The 27,614-nt window shown below is 42.3% G+C and overlaps 1 protein-coding gene across 1 annotated transcript in view; it reads left to right on the forward strand.

Moving 5' to 3' along the window:
• The window catches only part of SLC5A1 (solute carrier family 5 member 1), a 62,755-nt gene extending 40,730 nt beyond the window's left edge, over positions 1-22,025 (forward strand). The window contains exons 8-15 of the mRNA XM_046639716.1: positions 187-407; positions 649-784; positions 2,391-2,498; positions 6,689-6,839; positions 9,035-9,203; positions 12,477-12,692; positions 14,239-14,344; positions 17,371-22,025. Coding sequence (XP_046495672.1) covers positions 187-407; positions 649-784; positions 2,391-2,498; positions 6,689-6,839; positions 9,035-9,203; positions 12,477-12,692; positions 14,239-14,344; positions 17,371-17,588 — 1,325 coding nt within the window. The 3' untranslated portion in view covers positions 17,589-22,025. The remainder of the gene's footprint in view (positions 1-186; positions 408-648; positions 785-2,390; positions 2,499-6,688; positions 6,840-9,034; positions 9,204-12,476; positions 12,693-14,238; positions 14,345-17,370) is intronic.
• The last annotated feature ends 5,589 nt before the right edge of the window (positions 22,026-27,614 follow it).

The raw sequence follows: 27,614 nt of genomic DNA on the forward strand, positions 1-27,614 counted from the left end.
GGCAGGGTTAATAAACCCATTCTATGGAAGAGAAAGCTGAGATCCAGAATGACTTGCCCAAGACCACACAGCGAGGGTTCTGGCCGTGGGTTGGGTCCTCCCAGTTTCTCAGGCATCCACAGGAAGAAACCACTATGCAGAGTTGAGAGCGTCAGCGTGTTGATTTTTGTTGCCAATATTTTCCAGCTTTTAATGAGGTGGGAGGCTATGAAGCCTTCATGGAAAAGTACATGAAAGCTATTCCAACCATGATTTCTGATGGAAACATCACCATCAAAGAAGAATGCTACACCCCAAGGGCCGACTCCTTCCACATCTTCCGAGATCCCCTCAAGGGAGACCTGCCATGGCCTGGGCTCATCTTTGGGCTGTTCATCCTCACCCTGTGGTACTGGTGCACAGATCAGGTACTCACGCTGGATGCTCAGGGTGGAGAGGGTATCCCTCAGGGTGCTACAGGGACTCCTGTCTGTCTGTGGCTTGTGGAGTTGGGAAAGGTGGGGCAGGGCTCATGTGGTCTGAGGGTCACTGAGCCTTGGTGACATGGGAGTGCCAGGTGACATGGGAGTACTCTAGGAGCTGGGGTACCTGGAGGGTGTCTTAGGGTCTCTGGCCTGCACCCCTCCCTCACTAAGCTTTCCCTGGCAGGTCATTGTGCAACGCTGCCTCTCAGCCAAAAACATGTCTCATGTGAAGGGCGGCTGTATCATGTGTGGGTACCTGAAACTACTGCCCATGTTCCTCATGGTGATGACGGGAATGGTCAGCCGCATCCTGTACACAGGTAACGCTTCCTGCTGGATTCACTGGCTACTCTCTCTCATTTTCCTGGCTCCGAGTCACTTCTAAAGCCCTGTTCCTTCTTTTCTACACACTTCTTCTTTTCTTGCTATGCTTTCTGTTCCCCCTCAAGTTAGCAACTTGAGGTCACAGAGCCTGTGGAGCTGTCTTCTCTAGTTCCTTACATTGGCAATTGCTTTTCCCCTTTTTCTCTGTAAATTCTCTGAAGTCACAACATGCCTTCAGCTGTAGCTTCTTCAGGCTAATATTTGCTCACTTCTTGCTCAGTCCCTCCCAGCCCAGGCTGTAGTAGTGTGTATGATGTCCTTAGTGTCAAAGGACCCCGGCCCCCAGCCAATCTCTAATTGCCTGCTGCTCTGAGCCCTGTTTCCTGGACCATTTCCTTGAAGGAGTCCTGAGCTTTGTACTTTGCTATCCAGGGTGATAGAATTCTTTCTTGGCCCTTTTGTGGCCTCTCCAACATTGCCATTTGCATGTGTTCTTTGATCAGTCATCATAGGTCAAAACTGTTTCCTGGAACATTAAATAATGACAGAAAAGAGAGCACCACGGAGTGAAGGTTTGGTGAGCGCCCTCCAAAATGAAGACAGGACAGCCCGGGGGCAGTTGCTGCCACTAGCTGTTGAAAGTGCTTCTAATAGTGCTCTCACACTCTTATTCTAGCTTGCCTGTCACAAGAAAAATATTTCTAATTGAATAGTTTATATTATAAGGGATATAACACATATTAAGGTACTTGAGATAGTTAGTGCTGTAACGAATCAGTGCTAAATGGGGCAGCACTAAATGATATACCTGGAGTAGGTACCTCACGAACGTTTGTTGATCTAAATTCTATAGAAGTTTCAAGAATTTTCTATAAGTCTCTGGATCTAAGTTTCTAGATGTTCCTTTTCCCTCCCAGGCTACTTTCTTTCTCTCTCTCTCCAGATTTTCCACATCTTGGAAGTAATACCCAACTGCCCTTCTCCTGGGGAATTCCCTTAGTTATTTGGGCATTCAACTCTACTGTCAATAGCTTCTTAAAGTAAACCTCAAGATTAGGAGCCACAAGTCACTGTGGTATTCAAAATCATTGTCGCTGCTGAGCTGCAGGGTAGCTAGCTAAAGTCTAAGGATTGTGCCCCCTCCCTCCCCACCCTAGTGTGTCTTTGCTTCCTCCCTCCTCTGCCTAGGAACTGTCTTTTCTCCCCAATCAGAGCTTGGGGATGGTCAGGACCAGCAGGGCAGGGGCATGGCATGGAAGGGCTCAGCCAGCAGCTTTAGTCTTTGTGGAACCATTTCAGGGCCTTGGGCAGGAATGTCCTGTTTGAAGCCTTGTTTTAAGAAAGTAAATCTTCACCCAGCCCCATGGCCTAGTGGTTAAGTTCAGGGCACTCTGCTTCAGCGGCCTGGGTTTATTTCCCGGGCGCAGACCTACACCACTCATCTGTCAATGGCCATGCTGTTGCGGCTCACATAACAAAAGAGGAAGATTGGCAACAGATGTTAGCTCAGGGTGAATCTTCCTCAGCAGAAAGCAAGAAAGTGAATCTTGGAACTATTTCCCTGATGTTTGCTTGCTGACATGGCTCTTCATCTCTCACCAGAAAGAGTGGCCTGCGTCCTCCCCTCAGAATGTGAGAAATATTGCGGCATCAAGGTTGGCTGTTCCAACATTGCCTACCCAACTTTGGTGATAGAGCTCATGCCTGATGGTAAGAGTCATCCTCGCTGGTGGGTCTTTCTTGGGAGGCTGATTGGGCTTAGGCTTCACGTAGATTTCTGTGGACCTTCTAGGGCAAAGGCGTTTCTGATCCTGTGGGGCCGGCAGGGAAAGCCTCATTCCGGGTGTCCTCAGTTTTTGAACATCTCTTCCTTCAGTGGGAAGGAGACATGAGTTGGTTGGGCTCCATGAGACCTGGTGCTTGTCCACCAGTTGGGCTTGGAAAAGAGATGATGTGAAAACATGTTAGGGAAAATCATGGCTTTTCCATGCTCGTCTAGGAGGTCTTTTGAAGCTCTCCAGTAGACATTAACATGAAGACTTGAACTAAATGGGTATTACCTGAAAATGAATTGACTTGTAGACTGTTCTTAGGAAAAACATGGAGAGAAGAGCAAGGAGTGATTTAAGTTCTAGAATGAGGATGTTTGAGGCAGTCGATGGATGGGATACAAGGGAGCTTCTCACAAAAGAGACTGTGTTATCCTAGGATATTGAGTACTTCAGAGTCCAGAATAATTAGAGTTTGGGGGCAGACCTGTGAGGCTACTGTTAATATTTCATGTTGAAGAAAAATCTAATTCTATCTCAAGAGATGCAAATCTCATTAGGTTAGGGGGTCTCAGGAGACTAAAAATTCAAAGGTATCGATCAGGAAAATTTAGAATAAACTTATATAAAATTTTATTGCTGGAAGGAAATATAGAGACCATCTAGTCAAACCTGTTCATTTTACAGTTGAGGAAACTGAGGCATACAGAGAGAAAGTGACTTTTCCAAGGCCACACAGCAACTCATTGTCTGGCTTAACTTGGCTCACGGCTGGAATTGAGGAATTTGGGGTGGTTTTTTTTTTTTTTTTTTTTTTTTTAACCACAGACTGGATGCATGACCTTGGGCAAACCATTTGCATTCAAATTCTATAAAAATGAGAGTAATAGTTAACTATTCCACTGAACCAGGCTGCTTATTAATTAAGGTTGCAATTAACAAGAGTCCCATGGCTCTTTTAGAATTCTGGCTTGAATTGAATGGGCCTCTGTGGGGTTGTTTATATTATTTCTTTCGATTGGCAGATCCTGGTAAGGACTGTAGCTCTGAACACTGTGTTGGAGTGGATTGTGCATGACAGAAAGATGTGTGGGAAGCAGGACAATGAGTTGCTGTTTACATGTGCCATTGTCATTCTCTCACTTTTGGCTGAAATCTGGCTTCTGTAAACACCAGATTCCCTAATGACTGCCCTGTGCTAGATTGAATAGATATTTTCCATTCCTCGTTTTACTGGACTCCTCAGTAGCATTCAGCATTATTGATCACTCATCTTTGAGGACTCTCTTCTCTTGGATTCCATAACACATTCCTATTTATGGTTTCTTCCCCCCATACTTTCAGCTGCTCCTTTCTGTCTCACTTACAGATTCAGCCTCCTCCACTCAGCCAGTAAATGTTCCTTGAGCAATCCATCACCAAATTCTGTCCATTTGCCTCCTAAATATCTCTTGTATTCATCTACCTCCATCTGTTTTCACCTCCATCACCCTGCTCTGATATACCATTACTTCTTTCCTGGACTGCTGTAAAATTATGTTCAACAAATATTTGTTGAGTGAATAAACGAATGAGAGTTTGAAAAGAGTGTAGTACAGAGGGGAGAGCTCCATCCAGCTTAGCAATTAACAGATGAAGTAACACTGAGCAAATGACAGAGTTAGTGCTTGAAGCCCTAACTACTAACTCTTTGAAATGGAACTTTGTTTTATCAACTGAAAGGTGAGACGGTTGGACTAGATGATCTTTATAACTCTTTCTGTAGCTCCAATAGGCTGTGATCTACATTATATGAACTCAGAAGGAATCATTTAAAAAACCTCTTGACAAATGACAAAATAATTGGAATAGGCAGCCTTTTCATTTCTTCTTGCAAAGCTGTAGATGAAAATGAAACTAAGAAAAGATTTACAGATACAAAACCTAGAGAAATGTTAGAATCATGTGTGAAAGAGATCTCCAAAGGCAGCAATGTTGACTCAAATCTAACAAGCTGAAGGTTAATGGAGTGATACGAGTTCTATATATTTGGGTTCCCCAAACCCAGTTATACAGAATATTGCAAGAAACTGAGGATGTTTACCTTGAAGAAGAGAGAGTTGAGGGGACATAAGTTGTCTTTGAATATATGAAAGATGGTAAGATAAATGAAGGGTAAGACCTCTTCTGTGGGGTAGCATAGGGACTGTGTCTGAGGCCGTAGCGAGGCAGACATCAGCCTACTCAGGACTGTCCAAGAGGGAGCAGACTCCCTGTGGGGTAGTGGATTTCCTGTTTCTGGAGAGTTTGAGCAGAGGAAAAGGTTGGACGGGATTCATGTATCGGATGGATGGTAGGCCTAGGTGACCCCAAAGTTTACTCTTTTTACTTCTGAGACTGTACTCTCAATGGCGGGCCCTCATCATGGCCTGTCCTTCCAGCTTCAGCAGGGACGACCTTGCACTTGCCTTGGTACAGAAGGAGTAATAGAGTTTGTAGCCAACCATGCTTGCCATGATTGGGAAAAATTTTAAAGCAACAATCCCTTATTCTGATTTGGGCAGGTGTAGTATTATCCCCACTTAACAAACCAAAAAATGGGGCCTAGATGTTGGCATGACTTGCTTAGGTCAGAGTTTTTTCACTGACAACTTTTTGAGTTATGTGTCACATACCATAAGGTGTGCAATTCAACAGTTTTTGTATATCCAGAGAGTTGTGCAACCATCACAACGAATTTAGAAAATTTTGAGGAGGAAAATTTCATCCTCAGAAGAAATCCTGTCCCCACTAGTAATCACCCCGTATTTCACCCCAATCCCCACTAGGGCCTACTGCAGACCTAGGCAACAACTGATCTACCTCTGTCTCCATGGATTTGTTTACTCTGGCTACTTCATATAAGTGGGGTCATACAGTAGTTGTTATTTTAAGTCTGGCTTCTTTCACTGAGCATAGTTTTCAAAGTTCATCCATGTTGTCACAGGTCTTAGTACTTTGTTCCTTTTTATTGATGAATGACGTTCCATTGAATGGACATACCACATTTTGTTTACCCATTCATCAGTTGATGGACATTTGTTTTTTTTCGATTTTTTACTATTATAAATAATACTGCTGCAAACATTCATGTACAAATGTTTCTGTGGACATATGTTTTCATTTCTTTTAGGTACATACCTAGGAGTAAAATTGATGGGTCATATAGTAACTCCATGTTGAACTATTTGAGGACCTGCCAGACTATTTTACACAGTAGCTGCATCATTTTACATTACTGCCAGCAATGTATGAGGGTTCCTATGTCTTCACACCTCCACCCACACTTGTTATTATCTGTCTTTTTTTTTTTTTTAATTATAGCCACTCAAGAGGGTGCAAAGTAGTATCTCGTTGTGTGTGTGTTGTTGTTTTTTGGTGAGGAAGATTGGCCCTGAGCTAACATCTGTGTCAATTTTCCTTCATTTTATGTGAGATGCCACCACAGTGTGGCCTGATGAGCGGTGCTAGATCCATGCCTGGGGTCTGAACCTGCGAACCCTGGGCCGCTGAAGCGAAGCATGTGAACCTAACCACTATGCCACCGGGCCAGCCCCTAGTAGTATCTCATTGTGGTTTTGATTTGAATTTCCCTGATATTGAAGATCTTTTCATGTGATTATTAGCCATTTATTTATCTTCTTTGGAGAAGTGTCTATTTAGATCCTTTGCCCATTTTAATTGGGTTATTTGTCTTTTTATTATTGAGTAGTAGGAGTTCTTTACATATGTATTCTGTATACTAGACTCTAATTAGATGTATGATTTGCAAATATTTTCTCCCATTTTATGGGCTATTTTTTCATAAAAGTCCCCTCATATGGAAACACACAGGCACCATCACTACCACCACTACTACCATGATCATTATCATCCAGTTATAAAGTATTTACCTTATATATATTGTATTCTAGCTCTTCATTGACTGCTATGGGCTTACAATATAATTTGAAGCCATAGTCCATTTTTTTAAAACTTCTACTTTTTCTGGAGAGATAAATCAGAGAACATGGCATGGTTTCAGAAGGCAAACAAACTTTGAGGCTTCACGCTTTCTGAGCACAAAAGAGCTGAGGCGCTGTGTGTGCCACTCACAACCTCCTTCTCTTCCAGGATTGCGAGGCCTGATGCTATCAGTCATGTTGGCCTCCCTCATGAGCTCCCTGACCTCCATCTTCAACAGTGCTAGCACCCTCTTCACCATGGACATCTACACCAAGATCCGGAAGAGAGCATCTGAGAAAGAGCTCATGCTTGTAGGAAGGTAAATGCAGCATTCTCATACCACGTACTAAGAAAGCTTGAATGATCAGAGAGGTTCCATCTGTGTTAGCCCTCAAGCGAGGGAAGATTGGTAGATGTCTGCATAGAATGAGAGTTATCTTTGTAGCTGGTTATGTTTGCCCTTGAATGGCATTTAACTTTCATTTGGAGATCATCAAACAATGCCCCTCTGGAGAAAGAAGTGACATCAGAGATCATCGAATCTAACTCTCAGTTTATCAATGAGCAAAATGAGGTTTATCCTGCCTAAATCCAGGCAACCTGGACAGCGGCAGGGCCAAGACTGGAACTCATGGCCAACTGAGTCCTTGTCCAAGGCCATTTACACTGCCCCATGCTGTCCTCCTCAGCTTCCACACTGTGGCTCTCCACACTGGCCATCTTTGAGGCCCAGGTGCCTCCAATGCCTTGACCATTTGCCGCAACATTTTGCAGGACCATTGTGAGGGTCAGGCGATATTGTGCTTGTGAGCATGCTCTGTAAAGTCTAAAACACTAGGCTATGTGCACATTTGTTATTGTCATGTGGGTTAATTGACACAACAGGGTCCTGAAAGCAGTAAGCATTGACACATGTGTCAGGAGTGCTCGTGATCACAGTTATCCATGGAGCAGATGCTCTGGACAGAGGACTGGCAGAAGCTCTGCTGTGTCTCTCCATAGGACCAAGGCAGGCCGACCTCCTCACGGCAGGTGGGACATGTCCCTGGGATGTCAGTCAAGGGAAGGGTTCCCACTGAGTGCAGGAGGGGTATGGGCTGCTACCTCATGGGTCTTATCAGCAAGTTAGGGCAAAGGAAGTGGAAGAAAAGTGACAGACCACTCTCAGGTGACAAGACTCCTGGCACCCAGAGGAAGTCTGACCAGGCCAGAGTCTACTACTCTGCCTCACAGGAAGCAGCACTGTTACCCTGACTGGTTTTTCCTTTGAAAGGAGTTTATTGGCTTTTTCTGTTATTTGTAAGGCTCAGGATGCAACATAAGAAGAGACCCATTTTGTTGCTTGGCTCAGGGCTGGACTCCTTGGCCCTGAGATTATGTCAGGGCTCACATTTTTGTGCATCCCACAATTGCTGCCCTTGGCTTGTCCTTGCCCTGGATAAGCTACAGTTACATGAAACAATTCTATCCTTTGCTGTGGGGACTGTAAGAGCAGTCAGGGGCTCAGAGAAGGGAGAGGTAAGTGTGGCATGTGGTAGTTGGGAAGGTTCCTCTGGGAGGGAGACCCTCAGCTGAGTCCAAAGTGATGGGTAGGATTTGGGTCAATGGGGAAATGGGAAGGGCATTCCAGAAGGAGAAATATGTGGGTGAAAACACTGCTTTGTGAGGGTTAGTTTAAGACTCATTTGCCTTAAATTCAGGTCAGTGAGGTAAGGGAAACACAGCCTTCTTTCTAATTAAATCAAAAGGATAAGTAAGAAGAGCTTGTAAGGGAACCTTGCAATCTTTTCAGGACTTGAAGTGAAACTCAAAAGGAGGAGAGCTGAAAACACCTGGTAGTGTGCCTTTCTATTTAGACCGTTTCTTTAGAAACTCTTCTTGGCTTGTGTTTTTAACTTTATTATGAAGAAGAAGAAAGAGGAGAAAATAATAATTATAGTCTTTAGTATTTATTGAGTGTTTACTATTTGCTAAGTGTTTTACTCTCACTAATCTTTATTCCAACTTTGCAAGGTTGGTCGTATTATTCCAAGTTTACAGATGGAGAAACTGAGACTCAGAGAGGTTAAGCAACGTGTCCAGTGTCACATGGAGAGAATAAGAATTTGAATCCAGGACTGTCTGACTCCAAAGCTCATACCCTTGTTCCTAAACTCTCCTGCCTCTCAGAGTGGGAATCTCTTATGCTAGTGACTGGGTCCACACTGCTACTGAAAGTCAAGGGCATTTCACTTACTCATAAGCATAGATGATTTTCCTGAAGAGACAGAACGCGGAAGAAAAAAGCCTCAAGATGAATTTGCTCATTATTTTTCCATGCTGTGGTCATATTATATGTATATAATATATATATACACACACACGTAAAATTTATATATGTATATTATATCTTAAAATATATACATTTATGTGTGTATATATATTTGATAGTTATATATATATGATACCTAGTGAAATATATTTACTCAAGTAAAGGCGTTTATTGACACTCTGTTTTGGGGGCTTTGATTTCAGGTTGTTCATCCTGGTGCTGATTGGCGTCAGCATCGCCTGGGTGCCCATTGTGCAGTCAGCACAAAGTGGGCAGCTCTTCGATTACATCCAGTCCATCACCAGTTACTTGGGACCACCCATCGCAGCTGTATTCCTCCTTGCTATTTTCTGGAAGAGAACCACTGAGTCAGTAGGTATCATTCTGGCATGTCCAGAAAAGCCATTCTGGCACAGAAGTTCCCATGTGGGTTTACGTATTCTCTATGGGAAGGATTCTATTTCCCAGACTTCTTAAGCAGGAATGGGTGTGTCACAGAGGGTTTGTATTGGAAAGCCTCTGGGGACTATGGGACTCTCCTGAGTTCATATTCTGTCAGACTCTCCTCCTTGCTGCAGGTTCCAAACTAATGATGTACATTTTTCCATCCAAACTTGGTGATTTTGACCCGATTGCATGGCACTCTCTGGAACGTTTGTAGCCCCTGGGTGAGCAGCTCTGGAAGAAGTCCTAGCACAGACTGCTTCCAGCAGTTCTGCAGTGAGCAAGACTTTCCAGCCAGCACTTTTCAGGGCCCACTGAAGGACCAAGTCCTGGTGCTCAAGCAGTTTATGTATAAAACAATGTAAGGTAGATAACAATTGAGGGGTAAAATGAGGCACAAAATCTAAGTAGGGAGGGATTCCCAGAAAGGCTACATCAGCATGGGATGAAACTGAGAGGGAAGAGAGGGCGTTCAAGGCAGAGAGACTAGCACTGTCCAGAACTCAGACGTGGAAGTGGAAGGATAAGGGTGAGGATGAGGAATCTCTCCTGGCTTGAGAGGAAGTTTGTGTGTGTGTGTGTGTATAATGGAAGACACAACTGGAAAGGCAGGCTAAAGTTAGTTGAGGAATGGTCCCTTTGAAAACTAGTCTAAAGAATTTGGGTCATTGGTGGGCTGACATCACAGATTTTGAAGCACCATGAAAAAAAATCTTTGGATATACTTTCTGATTGGGGTGTTGCTCAGCGGTCTCTGTATCCGACCATCTGTGTGATTGGGGAGGGTTGGGAAAGAGCAGGGGTGTTGACTATTTAGCTGATTGTCTGAAACAATATAAATCATGACTTTTTTTGTTTGGAAACACCTCTTTTCTCCCAAAAGGTCTGAAACAAACATATACCAGTGAAATACATCACTAGAGTGACCCAGCTTTGAGGTACATAAATCAACACATGTGCCCCTCTTCATTTGCCATTTGCTATTAGGAAGATAGTCCAGATTTGCTGGTGACAAAAACCAGGCGCATAGATAAATGCCCTTGAGAGGTCATAATTGAGCCTGAAAGTGGTCTCAACTGGTTAGAGAAATGAGGACACATCTTGGGATATGTTTCAGTAGGGATTGGCAGAAGCTGGCTCACTGGGAGATTTCTGAAATACAAGTTAGGAAAGTGTGGCTAGAAACCCAGTTGGATATTGCAGTGGGATATCAGCATATTCAATCCAGCAGTGGACCAGGGCCTTCAAAATATAAGGCTAAGAGCTGGATAGGCTGGGAAGATTCTCCACTGGGGGTGATTTTGAGCTCCCCCAGGGGATATTTGGCAATGTCTGGGAACATTTCTGAGTGTTATGACTCAGGGGATGCCATTGGTATGTAGTAGGTGGAGGCCAGGGATGCTGCAAACATTCTACAATGCACGGGACAGCGCCTTCCCTCCCCACGAAGAATTATCCAGCCCAATTGTCACAGTGCTGAGGGTGAGAAACCCTGGCCTTGAGTCTCTGGAGTATAGCATTTAGAGATTGCAAGGTGATTCTCAGGACTGGTCAGGCATTGTGTTTGCTGAGGGGTGACTCTAAGTCTTGAGGAAAATGTCAAAGGTTCCCAGATTTTTCAAGAGCTTCTTGGGAATAAAGTCTACAGTAATAAGAAGAGGCTAATTGCCAAAAGAGAAGGAAAACTCTAGCAAGTTTTATCAATACTATTCATACAAACTAAAGTCAAGAAATATTTTTTTTGACTTAAGACATGTATAGGGGATGAATGGGGAACAGTTTTTTCTTTTTCCTTATTCTTTTATTTATCTAGCAGACACTTCCAGATGCCAGACTTGGGCCCAGGCACTAGCAACACAACGAGAATGAATCCTGGTTCCTTCCTGGGCAGGCTCCCAACTCCAATGGGGAGACAGAGTAATGAATGAGTGACTACACAGCACTGTGGTCAGTGCTGGTGTGGAGGTGTGTCCACAGTGCTGCAGCCACACCAAGGAGGATGCGCCCACCCAGTTTTGTCTGGGAAGGAAGAGAGGGGACATTTAAGCTAGAACAAAGTTACCAGAAAGGGAAGAGCCTGTGTTCTTCCAGATAGGGAAAATTACCTGCACAAAGACATGGGACGTGAACCTACATGACGTGTTTAAAGAATAGCTGGTGATTTAGCACACCTGGAATATAAAGTGTAGAGGCACTGGTGGCTAGCAGAGGGGCTATTCAGATCAACACTTGACATGAATGCTCACTCTACTTTGTCCTCTTAAACTGTGGCCTCTAGACTCAAACCTGGTCCTCCAGGTGAGGACTGAGCAAAAAGAAAGAAAGAATGAATGAAATAAAGGAAGAAAGGGTTTTTAAAAAGCTGAAAAATTGTCCCTCAATATTTCTAGTCTTTTTGTTTTGCTTTGTTTTGGAATTGCATTTCTAGTCTTTTAGAGGCTTTCCATATTTCTAATATGCAAACCCAAAATTTAATTTAAAAACGTAGTATAATTTTCTGTTCTCGAAAACAATGACTTTGGATGTATAAAAGAGTTAAAGAAGGAAGTATTATTTATATTTTGATGGAAAAGTTCATTTCTTGCTCTTTCATCCCCAATTTTTTCCCATGTCTTCAAGGAATACAATTTCCTTCACAAGTAATTACTTTACACTTGAATGTACCTACATCTGGAGACTGATGGTGATAGTACTTGCAGGTAGAGAGAGATTAAAATTGTTTTTAGGGGCCGGCCCCATGGCCGAGTGGTTAATTTCACGCGCTTTGCTGTGGCGGCCCAGGGTTTTGATGGTTCGGATCCTGGGCGCGGACATGGGAAGGACCTGCAACTAACATATACAACTATGTACCAGGGGGGATTTGGGGAGATAAAGCAGAAGAAAATATTTTTAAAGTTAAAGGGAATTTTTGGAATTGAGGCTTTGGGTTGACATTCTGTACCGGTTATTAGACACTTTACCCCATTGTATTATGAGTCCTTGTTTTATGACCCAGGGAAAGTCGTATCACTGCAATATGATGAACACATCCACTGAAGGCCTGATGTAACGCTCCTCCCCACATTCTGAACTCCAGTGTCTGGCTTCAGATGGCCTGGAGCTGTTATTGCTCTTATATGTATTCCTTTGCCTCTGTCCCCCCAGGAATGCTCAGCTGTTTTGCATGTTCGGCATCAGTTAACCCAGAGTTTTCTTTCACAGGGAGCCTTTTGGGGACTAATCTTAGGATTTCTGGTTGGGTTGGCCCGTATGATTACTGAATTTGCCTATGGAACTGGGAGCTGCATGGAGCCCAGCAACTGCCCCACGATTATCTGTGGTGTGCACTACTTGTACTTTGCCATCATCCTCTTTGCCATTTGTGTCATCACCATTGTGGTCGTCTCCCTCTTCACCAAGCCCATTCCAGATGTGCATGTGAGTATCTATTTGGGAAGCCTGTTCTGCCTTTGTTTCGTGTTCTTGCTGAAACACCCATCTTGGTTGGCCTTGGCTCAGTTAGACATCTCACACTCATATGACTAAAACTGTCCACAATTGCCATTGTAGAAGGATATGGGACAGGAAGTACGGTGTGTCAGCAGGATAGCATCAAGCATGTTTCTTCAGCAAGAGTCCTCACAGCAGTCCACGTTTCAGTCCAGGGGCTGTTCTCTGGATCCTGATCCCCAAGTGACAGCTCAGGTGCGAGGGAAGGAGATCACACGGGTGGGCACATGGCTTAGATGCTCATGTCCCAAATAGGAACTTCTATTTCTTATAACAGTCCCATGGTCAGAGCTTCCAGCGGTCCCAGCAAGGGACATACTTAGTTACAAAAAATCACCACACTTGGGGAAATCTGAAGTATGATTTACCCTTTATATATATTTTCCAATTAAGCCACCAAACAGTTGTCCATAGAATTCAAGATGTTTCAAATAATATTAAAGTCCAGTTGATTCAAGACTTCAAGAATGGCATGTATTCTTCTTTAGCTCTAGACATCGCCTTTGGTTTAGAGTTTATTCATAGCCCTCCTAGTGCAGATGAAGATGACCAATTGTGGGCCATTCTTTTCCATGAGCAATATAGTCTGGTAACCCAAAACAGTGGGCATTATATCTTTTTTAGATTTCTAAGAACAGAGCTAGAGATTAACCCAAGGTTATACTTGTCCATAGAGAAAGAGAGAAGTTTTTGATAACTCTGTACTCACACATATACAAATATGGAATGCCTAAGAGACTTTTAACCTTATTGCCAAATTTTCAAAGCTGTGACCAACCTTAATGTCAAAGAAAGACTACTTTTTATAGCAGGAGGACCACCATGATGTTTATTGGCCGAATCTGTCACTGGCTTTCTATATGTTGTATCAGTTGCTTCTCTATGTCTCAGTCTTTGAAAATATTGCAGCCCCAAATGCATCTAACCCTATATTTCCTCTTGAAGTAGAGAAAGCAAGGTAGTCACTGAAAGGGGCATGGTTGGGACAAACACCTTGCATCAATTTACAGACTTCTTCAAGTTTCTGGTTTCAAATCAATAGAAACTATGCCTCCAGCTCTTCCCTATTCTAAAGACTCATGATTCTACAGATTCTCTCCTCATAATATGACAAACATATTGTGCAAAAAACTGATCTCACAGATTTTTGGTGTGAACAAATGGGTGTCTAATCTTGTTTCCCAGCACCAGTGCTAAAAGGAATAAATTCGTTTGTTCATTCATTCAACAAATGTTTCTATATTTAAGGTAGTCTCTTAGCCCCTGACTAGTGTATACATGTGTATGATTTACATCTAAGTTCTCCACATATTTAGAAATAATGCTGTAGATGGAAACTATTATCTATGTTCTTGTTGATACTGAGAGGCCACATTCCTTTTCCTTTCTTGATGTATATCTCTATGTCTTCCCAACTTCTTGGCCCAAGACACTATTTGGATCTTTCTGCTAACCTGTTCTGCCTTCTTCACAGCTCTACCGCCTGTGTTGGAGCCTGCGCAACAGCAAAGAGGAACGTATTGACCTGGATGCAGGAGAAGAGAATATCCAAGACACCTTGGAGGAGAGCATTGAAATAGGTGATTTATGACCAAGAGCCTATTTCCAAGCCCTAAAATATTACTCCTAAAACAGCCAGAAGATTTTACTGACATCTTCACTAAATGCCTTCATCAAAGCTCAGATCTTTCTCCTAGAGGGCAGTGAGGGGCGGCTGGGGATGAGATGGATAAATGGGTTTTGGGAAGATCACTCTGAGGCCTGGTCAAGGGGAGGAGGGAGGTATGGAATCATCCCAACCCCCCCCCCCAACAGTTTACAATGCTCAATGAGTGAGTGTGGATGAGGTATTTGTCACCCTGAAGTGATTTGGGGCATGGCCAGGGATGAGGGAAGAGTCAGAGCTCCTCCAACATACTCTGTGAACTGAAGGCAGATGGAACCAAAGCTATGGTCACTTCTAGTGACATCAGGGAGATGGGATCGAGGTTCTTGGGGTCTTGTGTCTTCTGGCTTACTACCTCAGATTTAGAAAATCAAATTTCTCTGGAAGTCCAGTAAGATTGTGCTTAGTCAATGCTCAGAGACTTACCCTGATCATGGAGAAATTCTTTCCTTGCTTCTGTGTTGAAACGTTTCCTCCCTATGTGGGAGGGCTGCACACATGGAGGATGGTTGTGGAGATGTGTGGTGTGCAGACATGTGGGAGCTCAAGGTCATAGGTGCTTTACCTGGTGCTGGAGGTCCCATCACTCCATCTGAAGGTGAGCACAGATGCAGCAGAACAAGTGCTCAATCTGGCCATCAGAAACATCATAGAATCTGAGCTCTGGGAAGGGCCCTAAAGATCACTTGGTTTTAGCACCTCATTTTACAGACATAAATTGAGGCCCAGGATGGCAGAGGCTTTACCTATGATTCCAGCCCTGATACAATCTGCTCTTGATCTCTAAAGACCTTTCAGTTCTGAAACTTGCGACTCTGCATGTACTGGAAGGAACCTGGAGCCATAGGCAGCTGACCATGGTGTTGAAAAAGGCAGTCCCTTCCTGCTTTCTTGGAGCAGGCAGGAGTGCACATGCCCCCTACTTTTCCAACCTCCAAAAATATCTCCACATTGAGTGAGCATATCATAGATTTAAAAGGGACATGGGTAAGGTGTATTTTGAATGTTTTAATATGGGAGAAGAGATTATTCCCATACCAGAGGGCAGACTTAAGACTGATGGATGGAAAGAACTCATTCAGTTTTAACTCAAAGTAAGGAGGCAGGTTAGGGCAGAGTGTAGGATTTGGATTTAGGAAGAACTTAGATTGAATCCTGACTTCTCTACTTACTACCCTGGGCAAGTGATTCCATTTTTCTGAAGCTTAGGTTCCTTATGTAAAAGTATTCTAAATGATAGCCCATACCTTATAGCACCGTTGGAAACATTGAACGAGATAATGCTCCACCATAAGAATTGTCTATAATTATCACCATCGTGATTGCTACTAAGGAAGAGTTTTCTAATGGAGTTGGTCTGGGAAGGGGTGAGCATCAAGTGTGCATCTATTAAGGATGCCATATAGGGGACTCCCACATGGGCTAGAGAATTAGCTTAGTGACTTCTGAGGTTCATGGCAGCACTTGAATCTTGTTGAACTCCTGGTGAAATCAGACTGAACACCCTGCCCTTAAAGTATTATAAACTAAAATCTCTTGAGGGCTTTTGTAGACAATGGGTCTCACCATTCCCTGAGAATCAGTAGCAGAAGGAAAGTTGCAGCTGCATCATGATCCCCATATCATTATTGTCACCACCATCATCATCATAATTGATAATAATATGATTATAACATATTTTAACTATGAATACCTTACTCTATTCTAGCGATTCATCTTGGTACCACATTACTATTAAGGCAGATAATGCAACGATAATTTTTCCAACTTTACAGTTGAGGAAAATGAGACATAGAGACTTTCTCAAGTCCACCTAGCTTTTTATTGATCCAGATAACTGTGCGTTTCACACTTGGGCTGGTCGGTGAGCCCAACTCCTGCTACTCCTTCCCCATTCTTCTGTCTTGGTTTAGTGGTCCAAAGTGGATGGAAACAAGGAGGTTTGTCTCTCTTTCTCATTTGTGTGAGAGGAAAGAGAAAATAGAAGGAGACTAATATTTCTTGACATCTACTATGTACTGGGTACTCTCTCTTTCCTTTTTATAAGGAAGAAGACATTATTTCTCTAATCACAGATACGGAAGATAAGAGGTGAATTAACAAGCCCGTAAAACTTGGTTTTGGTTCCAGTTCTGATACATATATGGGCTTGACCACTACGGTTCTTTTCAGTTCTAAAATTCTGTGTTTCTTAAAGATGGCAGAGTGGAGAGCAGTGGTCCCTGACCATGGTACTGAAAACCACAGAGGCCTTGATTTCCTATCTAGCGAGTTACAGACCTGAGATTCTAACCCAGATCTGGCTATCTCTGATGCCACACCTGGGCTCAGAGGAGAGAATTAGTTCCCTAGGTGGGCATCCACTTCGAATGGCATGGCAAGTTAGATGGTTTGATTCAGCAGTGTTGATATGCAATGTGAGATCTTAAGCCCTAGAAGTGTTGATCACTGCTGCCCTGTATCAGGGACTGTTCAGACCAATCTTTACCACATGTCTAGATCTGTTTTGAAGCCTTCGAATTTCCAGGTGCAGCCAATGCACTCCTGAGTCATGCCAGTTTTGTTGCTTTCCAGTGATGTAACAAACAGACATGAGTTTATGTGCTTTAGAGGTGGGTTTTCCAGGTCTTTCGTATATACCAGTTCCCCATCCCCTTGTTAACATTTATCTCTCATAAACTATTATGTCCTGTTTGATTCTAACTTTTCTATATCAAAATGCATTTGCATTGATCCTGATAGAAAACTTAAGCTAGCTGATCATAAGAACGTAGAATCCATCTAGTAACATCATCTTGTAATTAATTGTTTGCTCAAACATTTTGAACTATTTCCATTCCTGAAATGAGAAAATTGGAAAATGTGTACTCACTGGAAACCTTTTCTAGTCCCTTTTGCCTCTGTATCCGACAATTCTTTTATGCCTTTCCCCTGTCACAGAAGTTCCTGAGAAGAAAAAAGGATACTTCAGGAGGGCCTATGACCTGTTTTGTGGTCTGGATCAGCAGAAAGGCCCCAAGATGACAAAGGAAGAGGAGGAAGCCATGAAGCTGAAGATGACAGACACCTCCGAGAAGCCTCTGTGGCGGACGATAATGAACATCAATGGCATCATCCTGCTGACTGTGGCCGTCTTCTGCCATGCATATTTTGCCTAAGTCCTGCCTTCTGCTGCAGACTGTGCTCATGAAGGCCAGACTCTTTACTCTGCCTCACTTTAGCCCCATTGGATGGTGTTGAAGGGAAACCAGCCAGTTGTAAATTTTGCCCAGTTGATAAATCTGTACATGCGTAATTACAGGCTTGCCGGAGAAGAATCATTAACTTGCTGTCAACTTATGTATTTTAGGCCAGTGTGATACAGTCAGTTGTGCAGATTAGAGCTGCAGAAGGAAAGTCCACTCAGTCCTACCTAGGTAAAGGCAGACTAAGAAATGGGAGCCCTGTGATGTCTGATGCAAGTTTGTCTCAGGTAGATTCAGTGTGTCAACATTGTTTGTGATCCTTGAGTATTATTTTAAGAGTTTGGTCTCCCTTGTTCCTGGTCCTGTCCCTATCTGACCTTCCCCTCATCTTTTCTTTTCTTTAAAATGCCCTCTCCCCACCCCCGATGATATCCCTGTCAAGTTTTTCCTGGCACAAGAAAAATCAATGTGGTAAACTGGTGAAGGCATTGAAGTTGAAGATGGGGGCCTGTTGGGGTCCCTGTCTTGAGTGTTTGGTTTTTAAAGGAGTAGCCTGGAGATGGCAGTACTTACCCCAAGGAGATGGACCAAGACATCAGCCTCAGGCCAGTGGAAAAAGCAGATAATCTTGAATCAAGGAGATTTTATGGTCTTCTTAAAAATGTCCATTGTGAGTTCTTCAAGTTTGGAACTTCACTCATTTTGGCATTTGCTGTGCCTGGAATGTCTTAGCCACCCAACAGTGTTTGTGGAGTGAATGAATGATATGGGCATTTATTTATAAACGCTTGATTTATTTTTAGTTAACCTTTCCTTGTGGCTGCACAAAGTGTACACTCTGGCAACTATAATGAATTGGAGTGCATTTTCAAGAGGCTGCTCTTCTCATGGTGCTGATGTTGACCTACGAGCTTAGAAGCTGACTCTGTCTCACATAGTCGAGCAAATGTGACTCTTTGGGGCATCTGTCATCTCAAAGCAGTGCACTCTCCTGAAACATTGAAACAATTAGCCTGAGATCCTTCTTCCCTTGAGTGCATGTGACCACAGCCTTCCTCTTTTAAATGTCTTAATTGGTGCTCATCCATTGGCCAAGGTTAGGGTAGGTGGTCTCTGTTCCAGGTGATAGTGCTCAGTGCTTTTATTTCTTATTGAATCTGTTTGTTTCCTAGGGGGAAATTTTAAAAATTTAATTTAAATTTAATTAATGAATTTAATTTAATTCTCTTAATTTCACCTGTGAGATATTAATTATATTGTAATATAATCCTATTGAAGTCACGATGTTAAGTGTTTACTGATTTCAGGCTAGTTTAGAACAAAGCTGGGATCTGAGATTCTGTGGAGCTGAGTGTGGTTCCTGGGTATAAATATGGTTCGACAGGTAAAAGGATGGCTTGTTCTTATGAAAGGAAAGGAAACTATTTGATGTGCCCTCATATTCCCCTTAAGCTAGGCAGAGAAGAGGGAAAAGTGGAGAGTTCCACATGGCTAGCACTACTGAGAGTTCTCAGTTTTGTGTGGAGTTTTTGATATATTTCAGCTTTGAAAGGATAAAAGGAGACAAATTGAAAGCCAGTAGATGGAGCGGGCTTAGCATACCTAGATTGTCCTAGATTCTCTTTCTGGCTTTGCCGATGATTCACTGTGTATATTGTGGTGAATTATTTTGTTTCAGCTCTGTGTTTTTATCTTTGGAAAATTGGGGACCTTGGTGCTTATAGCATCTACCTACCTCCTCTGGGTGTGACAAGGGCACTTTGAAAAGGGGATGGGAGATACACACAAGAAGGATGCCATACAGATGTTATACTAAGCTGCATTTAGTCCCATAAATTAAAATATACTACTCTGATAAGAATGAAAACATTTACAAACTGTGACATCCTGATTTCCTATTCTCTAGAGATTCTAGAGAAATACTGAATGTGTCTGCATTGAGCTTTAGTTGGTACAAGATATGGATTGGGAAGCAGGAGTCAGGACAATTAAGACTAGAATCTACAATTTTAACAATTTAAAAATTGTTTTTTTAACGTTTGGAGCCCACCCTTCTGAAATCACCATCTCCTAAAAGATCCACTACAGCTTGTCCTGCTTCACAAAGCAAACCTTTGGAGAAAACATATGGGTGCTTAGTTGGAAGAGAGAGGCTTCTTAACATTACCTTCAACCCAGCCCCAAGAAAACTCCTTTTAACCTTCAACTTGGATTCCAGTGAATGAAGTTGTTTGAATGAGGTACCATTACCTTGATGGATTAGTGGGGAAGGAACTAGGGAGATGTGGATGAGGCTAATAGGGCAGCCTTGTTTGACTGGCTCTGGGGGATTCAGGTGAGTGTTGTTCAGTCTCAGAGCTCCACATTGCATCCCTGACTCAGCCAGCTTTTGTCATCCTAAGAGCAACTCAAAGAACAGGTAAATCGATAAAATTCACCCCATGCTTTGAAAACTGGTATTAAATGCCCACCTGATAAAGGACCCTTCTTTACACACGAGTGCCTGCAGCACATACACGTGCATTTCAGAATCAGACCAAGGCCTTAGAGCAGTGGTTCTCAAACCATGGCTTGTATCAGAATTCCCTGGGGAGCTGGTTAAAACACGGGTTGCTGGGCCCCACCCCTAGAGTTTCTGAACCAGTAGATCTGGAGTAGGGCCTGAGAATTTGCATTTCTGACAAGTTCCCAGACGATTTTGGTGCTGCTGGTCTGGGAAGCACACTTTGAAAACAACTATGTAGAGTTAATTTCCAAAGGGTCTTCATTTCATCACCAAAGCAAGCAGACCTGGAGGAATCTCTTTCCCAGGTGCTCTTTTGAGATTTTTAGTGCTGTCTTAGGACAAAAAGTCTTTTCTGAAATCAAAGGCAGGTAGGGATGGCCAAGGCACATTACAATGAAAAATCCCCCCACCCCCCTTTGACGTTTAGGGCCCATCTACTTAATTCTGACATCCCCCGTAGATGTCCAAGGCTGACAATTTACTAGTTTAACTTTTATTTTATTTTATATTTTGTACTCATCATGTACCATATACATGGCCCTCAAAGTCAGTCTCACAGGTAGGCATTTTCTGCAGACATGGTGTTGAGGGGAGAGAGCACTAACATTTAGTGGGAATTTTCTATGGTCCAGGCCCTTTAGGCCACATCGAATGACCTCACTTAATCTTTACAACAGTTCCATGAAGCCTGCATTGTATTTGGAGGAAACCAAGGGTCAGAGATTCAGGGACCCAAGATGAGGACCTTGGTGGTCATGGCCAGAGGTTGACAGTCCCTCCTCCCTGCCACAGAATTTCCCAGGGCAGGCTTCCAACAGTGATACATGTTTCTCCCACAATTCCAAAGACCCTGGAATGGGGAGGAGTGTAGACAAATGAGGAGACTAGCATCTATTGAGCACTTATTTATATTAATAAATGTTATAAATTTATAACATTTGATTATATGAATTAAGTGTCCCTATATCTGTTTTCAGAGGAAGAATGAAGGTTCAGGGAAGTTGATTGCTTTGCTTGAGGTGGGTCTGTCTCTAGAGCCTATACTCCTAGTGGACATCTCCTCCTGACCAAATAGTGATAAGAACCTATCTTTTCTGTCAAGACAGCTTCTGCTCTTTCATGAGGGCTCTCCCAAGACTATTAGGACATGGATAATCATGGTTTCTGATTCTACTTCACCCCCAGCATGAGAGAAGATGGTCCTTGAATGGACCTGCTCCTCTAGATCACACTCAAAGGCCAAATCCTCCAACTAAACAACAGATATTTCAGATCAGCAAAAATGGAAATCAGAATGTTTGTGCTTTGCTTGTATTTTTTGATACACCGTGGTCTAGGAGTCAAGGTGCCTGAGTCAAATGACTTCTCACTGATTCATTGTTGAAAAACTCTGTGGTTCAGACCACCCAAAGGCCCTGCCCCTTCTGCCTTCCCTCACCCACAGGTTGTGTATGTTCTTTTTGTAATTCCATGTCCTTTTGCTGCATGATATCTACTTCAGATTATTTTTCCCACAAGAACTTGTGACTTGGAAATCCACAAAATGCATAATTAACTTTATCTATGTTATGGGCTTAATTGTGTCCTCCTCCCCCACTCACTCGTTTGTTGAAGTCTAATCCTCTGTACCTCAGAATGTGACTGTATTTGAACACAGGGTTTTTAAAGAATTAACTAAATTAATATGAGATTAGTAAAGTGGGCCCTATTCCAATATGCTTGCTGTCCTTATGAGAGGAGATTAGAACACAGACACATGCAGAGGGAAGACCATAAGACACGGAGAAGACGGCTATCTACAAGCCAAGGAGAAAGACCTCAGAAGAAAGCGACCCTGCTGATACCTTGACGTTGGACTTCTAGCCTCTAGAACTGAGAAAATAAATTTCTGCTGTTTAATCTAGCCAGTTTGTGGTACTTTGTTATGATAGCCCTAGCAAACTGATACAGTCTGCAAGGGAATTAGATCCTGTTCTGTGTTTTCCTAGATTCTGCATTTGTCTGTTTGATATCCATTAATCACAGGGCCAATTATATTAACTATTTTTTCTTATTTTCTGTATTCTTGATGCTCTGGCATTTGGGGGTCTTAAAGACAGAGGGACTGCCCTTCCCAGGGCTAGCCCTTTCTTAGAGATAGCAAAAGGCTTGGCTGGGAGCACATCTCTCATATGCAAACCAATCAATCCCAAGTCTACAGCCCCAACCACCTCCTTATCTAACTCTCACACACCAAGGCAATTTCTCCCCTGCCCTGAATCCTCCCAGGACCAGGTACTAGGCAACTGGAGACCACCTCAATAGCCCAAAGCCTGCTGGAATTACTCAAACTAGCCAATTCTAAGCTGTTTACTCTGTCCTTCCTTCCCTTTCCTACAGAAACCCCACTTAAGTCTGGCCAAGTCCTTCTCCTTGCTCTTTTCTGCCTCTCAACCAACATTGGTCCTTCCCTAGTGGCCCCACGTTGCATGCAGTGACCTCCTCTCTGGGACCTGTGAATATAATACTTTTCTTCCTTTCAAGCTTTGTTCTCTTCTCCTGTGCCTACACAAAAGCCAAGTGCATGATCAGGGCAAGACGTATGCTCAGAAAAGAACTGAGAATGGGCTGGCCCAGTGGTGTAGTGGTTAAGTTTGAGCACTCCACTTCGGTGGCCCAGAGTTTGCAAGTTCAGATCCTGGGCGCAGACCTAGCATCACTTGCCAGGCCACACTTTGGCAGCATCCCACATACAAAATAGAGGAAGATTGGCACAGATGTTATCTCAGTGGCAATCTTCCTCAAGCAAAAAGAGGAATATTGGCAACAGATGGTAGCTCAGGGCCAATCTTCCTCACACACACACACAAAAGAAAAGAACTGAGAAGACCCTAAGCTTTCACCTTCGTCTGATCCCTAGGCTCAGTGAAAGCCTAGCTAAGCATTGAAGGTGGGCCCCTGAACATAGTCAATTTTCAAAGATTGGGAGAGTTCTGGGCATTTGAGGAAATCTCTTTCAAAACACTAGCTGAACAAAGGAGCAGAGACTTCTGTGACTACTTTGACAAGGAATATGGTCTTTGCAATAATAGTTTGGGAAAATCAATTAAAAAAATGGACTTCTATACCTTTCAGCAACCAATAAAAGAGCAAACCTCAGGGAAAGGAGAGAATTTTATTTCTAGAGTTACCACATAATAGTCAAATGTCTAGTTTTTGTAAAAAAAAATCACAAGACATGCAAAGAAACAGGAACATATATATAGCCTATTCAAAGAAAAAAAATAAATGGACAGAAACCATTGTGAGGAAGTCCATATGTTGGAATTATAGATGAAAGCTTTAAAACAACTGCCTTAAACATGCTTAATGAGCTAAAGGAAAACATGGACAAAAAAACTAAAGAAAGTCAGGGACTATCAATTAGGAGATAGGAATTCTAAAAAGGAACCAGATGGAAATTCTGGAGCTGAAAAGCATGAAAGCCAAGATGAAAAATTCACGAGAGAGGGTCAACATCATATTTGAGGGGGCAGAAGAAAGAATCAGTGAACTTGAATATAAGACAATTAAAATTGTGAAGTCTGAGGAACAGAAAGAAAAAAGAATGAAGAAAAGTGAACAGAGGAGGGAAAAAGAGTGACATCATGAAGATGGTGGCTTAGGAGACCCCAGCTTCTAGTCCCTCACAAAGATCAACAGTTAGACAGCTGTCCATGAACGAAAACAGCTCTGGGAGAGCTCTGGAGTCTGCTTAAGAAACTTCAGCAACACAATGAACAGAAAGGAAAACCCTGAGAATAACTGCACACCAAGGGAAGGAAGAACAGGTTCACCTTGCCTGCACCATCCCACCCCCAAAAGCTGGCATTGCTCGGTGACAAGAGGAAACTCTCCAGCTGGAAAGAGTTCCCTCCCCCAGAAAGGGAGAGCTGGGAGAGTAACCAGCTTCCCTAGCCTTTGGGGCATTGCATGAAGGAACTCCTTCAGTTTCACCACATTTAGAGACCAGCAAAGCTTAGACCTGATGGCTAGGAACAAGAGAAAAAAGCAGAGACTACCACTTTTAGCAATGCTGTGGGAGTAGCCGTGGTTCCCAGTGACCTGCTCTGCAGAGGACCCCAGAAAATTTCCTCACTGAAGAAACCAACAGCCAGCACAGCTGCCTTGGAACCCCTGCAGATTTCACTGTTTTTGTGCCACATGTGTTCATGTTTGCTATTGTCAGCCACTTGAGTCATTTCCAGCTCCCTCTGACTCCCGCCAGGGACCGGGAACCACACTGGTAGCAAGCTTAGTTTTCTGTGGCTGGTGCATGAATGCAGGATACCAGCCTAGATCTCCATAGCTGATCCACACCAGTGTGTGTGTGCCTGGGGCTAGCCCCTCCAGCTATGTACTTGTATGCTGCTGGCCTGATGCTCATCACCTGCCTCTGTGGCCATGTGTGAACCTGGCAAGTTCCTGCAGCCACACAAGTGCATTTGACAGCCAGGGCCCCCACAGCTTATTGTGGGCCTGGCCCTGTATCCTGTCACTGGCCTACACCACTGGGCTCACCTGCAGCTAGCCCCTCCAGCTGTGCACCTTTACGCCCCCAACATGACTCCCGACACTGGCTTCCTCTCTATCGTGACTGTGGCAAGACCCAGAGGCCACAGTAAAGTACACCAGCAGCCAGGACGCTTGCAGCTGCCACTTAGCCTGTGGTTTTTACTTTTAACATAAATTGATTAAATTCTCCAATCAAAAGGCACAGAGTGGCTGAATGGATAAAAACACAAAATCCTACTATATGTTGCCTACGAGAGACTCACTTCAGCTTCAAGGACACACATAGGCTCAAAGTGAAGGGAGGGAAAAATATATTCCATGTAATATATATTCCATGTAATGGGAACCAAAAGAGGGCAGGGGTAGCTATACTTCTGTCAGACAAATAGACTTTAAATCATAACCTGTAACATGAGACAAATAAAGTCATTATATAATAATGATAATGATTATATACATATTATATATAACATGGTAAATAATGATAAAGGTGTCAATTCATCAAGAGGACATAAGAGTTGTAAATATATATGCACCCAACATCAGAGCACCTAAGTATATTAAGGAAATGCTGACAGATCTAAAAGGAGAGACAGATAACAATACAATAATAGTAGAAGATTTCAATACCTCACTTTCAACAATGGATAGATCATCTAGACCAGAAATCAATAAGGAAATATTGAACTTTAATTACACTTTAGATTAAATGGACTTAACCGACATGTAGAGAACATTCCATCCAACAGCAACAGAAGGCACATTCTTCTCAAGTGCGCATGGAACATTCTCTAGGATAGACCTTATGTAAGGTCACAAAACAAGTTTTAGCAAATTTAAAAATATTGAAATTATACCAAATATCTTTTCCAACAATAATTCTTTGAAAGTAGAAACCAATAACAGGAAGAAAATTGGAAAATTAACAAATATGTGGAAATTAAACCACACGCTCCTGAACAACCAATGGGTCAGATTGGATATTAAAAGGTAAAGAAAAAAATCTTGAAACAAATGAAAATGGAAATACAACATACCACAACTTGTGGAATGCAGCAAAAGCAGTGCTAAGAGGGAAGTTTATAACAATAAATGCCTATATTAAGAAAAAAAATGGGCTGGCCCCATGGTCTAGTGGTTAAGTTTGGTGTGTTCTGCTTTGGTGGTCTGGGCTCGGTTCTTGGGTGTGGACCTACAGCACTTATCAATGGCAATGCTGTGGTGGTGTCCCATGTGCAAAATAGAAGAGAATAGAGATGTAAGGTCAGGGAGAATCTTCCTCAGCCAAAAAAAAAAAAAAAAAAAAAAAAAAGAAAGAAATGTCTCAAATAAACAACCTAAATTTACACCTCAAGGAACTAGAAAAACAAGAACAAAGTAAGCCCAAATTTTAGCATAAGGAAGGCAATAACAAAGATCAGAGCAGAAATAAATGAAATAGAGAATACAAAAGTTCAACAAAATTCAGTGTTAGTTTTTTTAAAAAGATAAAATTGACAAACCTCTAGCTAGACTTACCAAGAAAAAAAGAGAAGACTCAAATAAATAAAATGATAACTGAAACATGAGACATTACAACTGTTGCTGCAGGAATACAAAGGATCATATGAGACTATAATGAACAATTATATGCCAACAAATCGGACAACCTAGAAGAAATGGAAAAATTTCTAGAAACATACCATCTGCTAAGTCTGAATCATAAAGATTTACTTGTTATTGGTAACATAAGGAGATTGAACAATAATAAGTAAGGATATTGAATCAGTAATCAAAAACCTCCTAACAAAGAAAAGCCCAGAACTAGATGGCTTCATGTGTGAGTTCTACCAAACATTTAAAGAAGTATTAACGACAATTTCTCAAACTCTTACAAAAAGTTGAAGAGGAAGGACCACTCCCAAAATGATTTTATAAAGCCAGCATTACCCTGATACTAAAACCACATAAGGATACTACAAGAAGAGAAAACTGCAGGCCAATATCCCTGATGAATATAGATGCAAAAATTCTCAACCAAGTGCTTGCAAACTGAATTCAATAGCTCATCAAAAGGATTCTATGCCATGATTAAGTGGGATTTATACCTAGGATGCAAGAATGGTTCAACATATGCAAACCAATAAATGCGATACATCATGTCAACAGAATGAAAGAAAATCATGTGATTGACTCAATACATGGAGAAAAAGCATTTGACAAAATTCGACATCTTTTCATCGTAAAATTTCTCAATAAATTGAGTATAAAGGGCCATATATGACAAGCCCAGAGCTAACATCATACTCAACGGTGAAAGTTTGAAAGTTTTTCCTCTAACATCAGGGACAAGACAAGGGTACCTACTCTCTCCACTCTATTTAACATAGTACTGGGAGTCCTAGCCAGAGCAGTTAGTCAAGGAAAAGAAATAAAAGTCATCTAAATTGGAAAGGAAGAAGTGAAAATATCTCTGTTTGATGATAACATGATCTTTTCCAAAAGAAAATCCAAAAGATTCCATCAAAAAAAGTTATACCTGATAAATGAATTTATTAAAGTTTAAGTATAGAAAATCAAGTACAAAAATCAGTTGAATTTGTACACATTAACTGGACTATCTGAAAGAAAATAAGGAAAAAATACTGGTTACAATAGCATCAAAAATAATAAAATACTTAGGAATAAATTTAACTAAGGAGGTGAAAGATCTGTACACTGAAAACTATAAGACTGTGATGAAAGAAATTGAAGAAGACACAAATAAATGGAAAGATATACCATGTTTAAGGATCAGGAATTACTATTGTTAAATGTCCATCCTACCCAAAGCCATCTATAGATTCACTGCAATCGCTATCAAAATTCCAATGGCATTTTTCACACAAATAGAAAAAACAGTGCTAAAATTCATGGGGAACCACAAAAGACCCTGAATAGCCAAAGCGATATTAAGCAAGAAGAATAAAGCTGGAGGCCTC

This window comes from Equus quagga, chromosome 15 (assembly GCF_021613505.1).
Source record: "Equus quagga isolate Etosha38 chromosome 15, UCLA_HA_Equagga_1.0, whole genome shotgun sequence".
In the NCBI taxonomy this organism is placed as follows: Eukaryota; Metazoa; Chordata; class Mammalia; order Perissodactyla; family Equidae; genus Equus; species Equus quagga.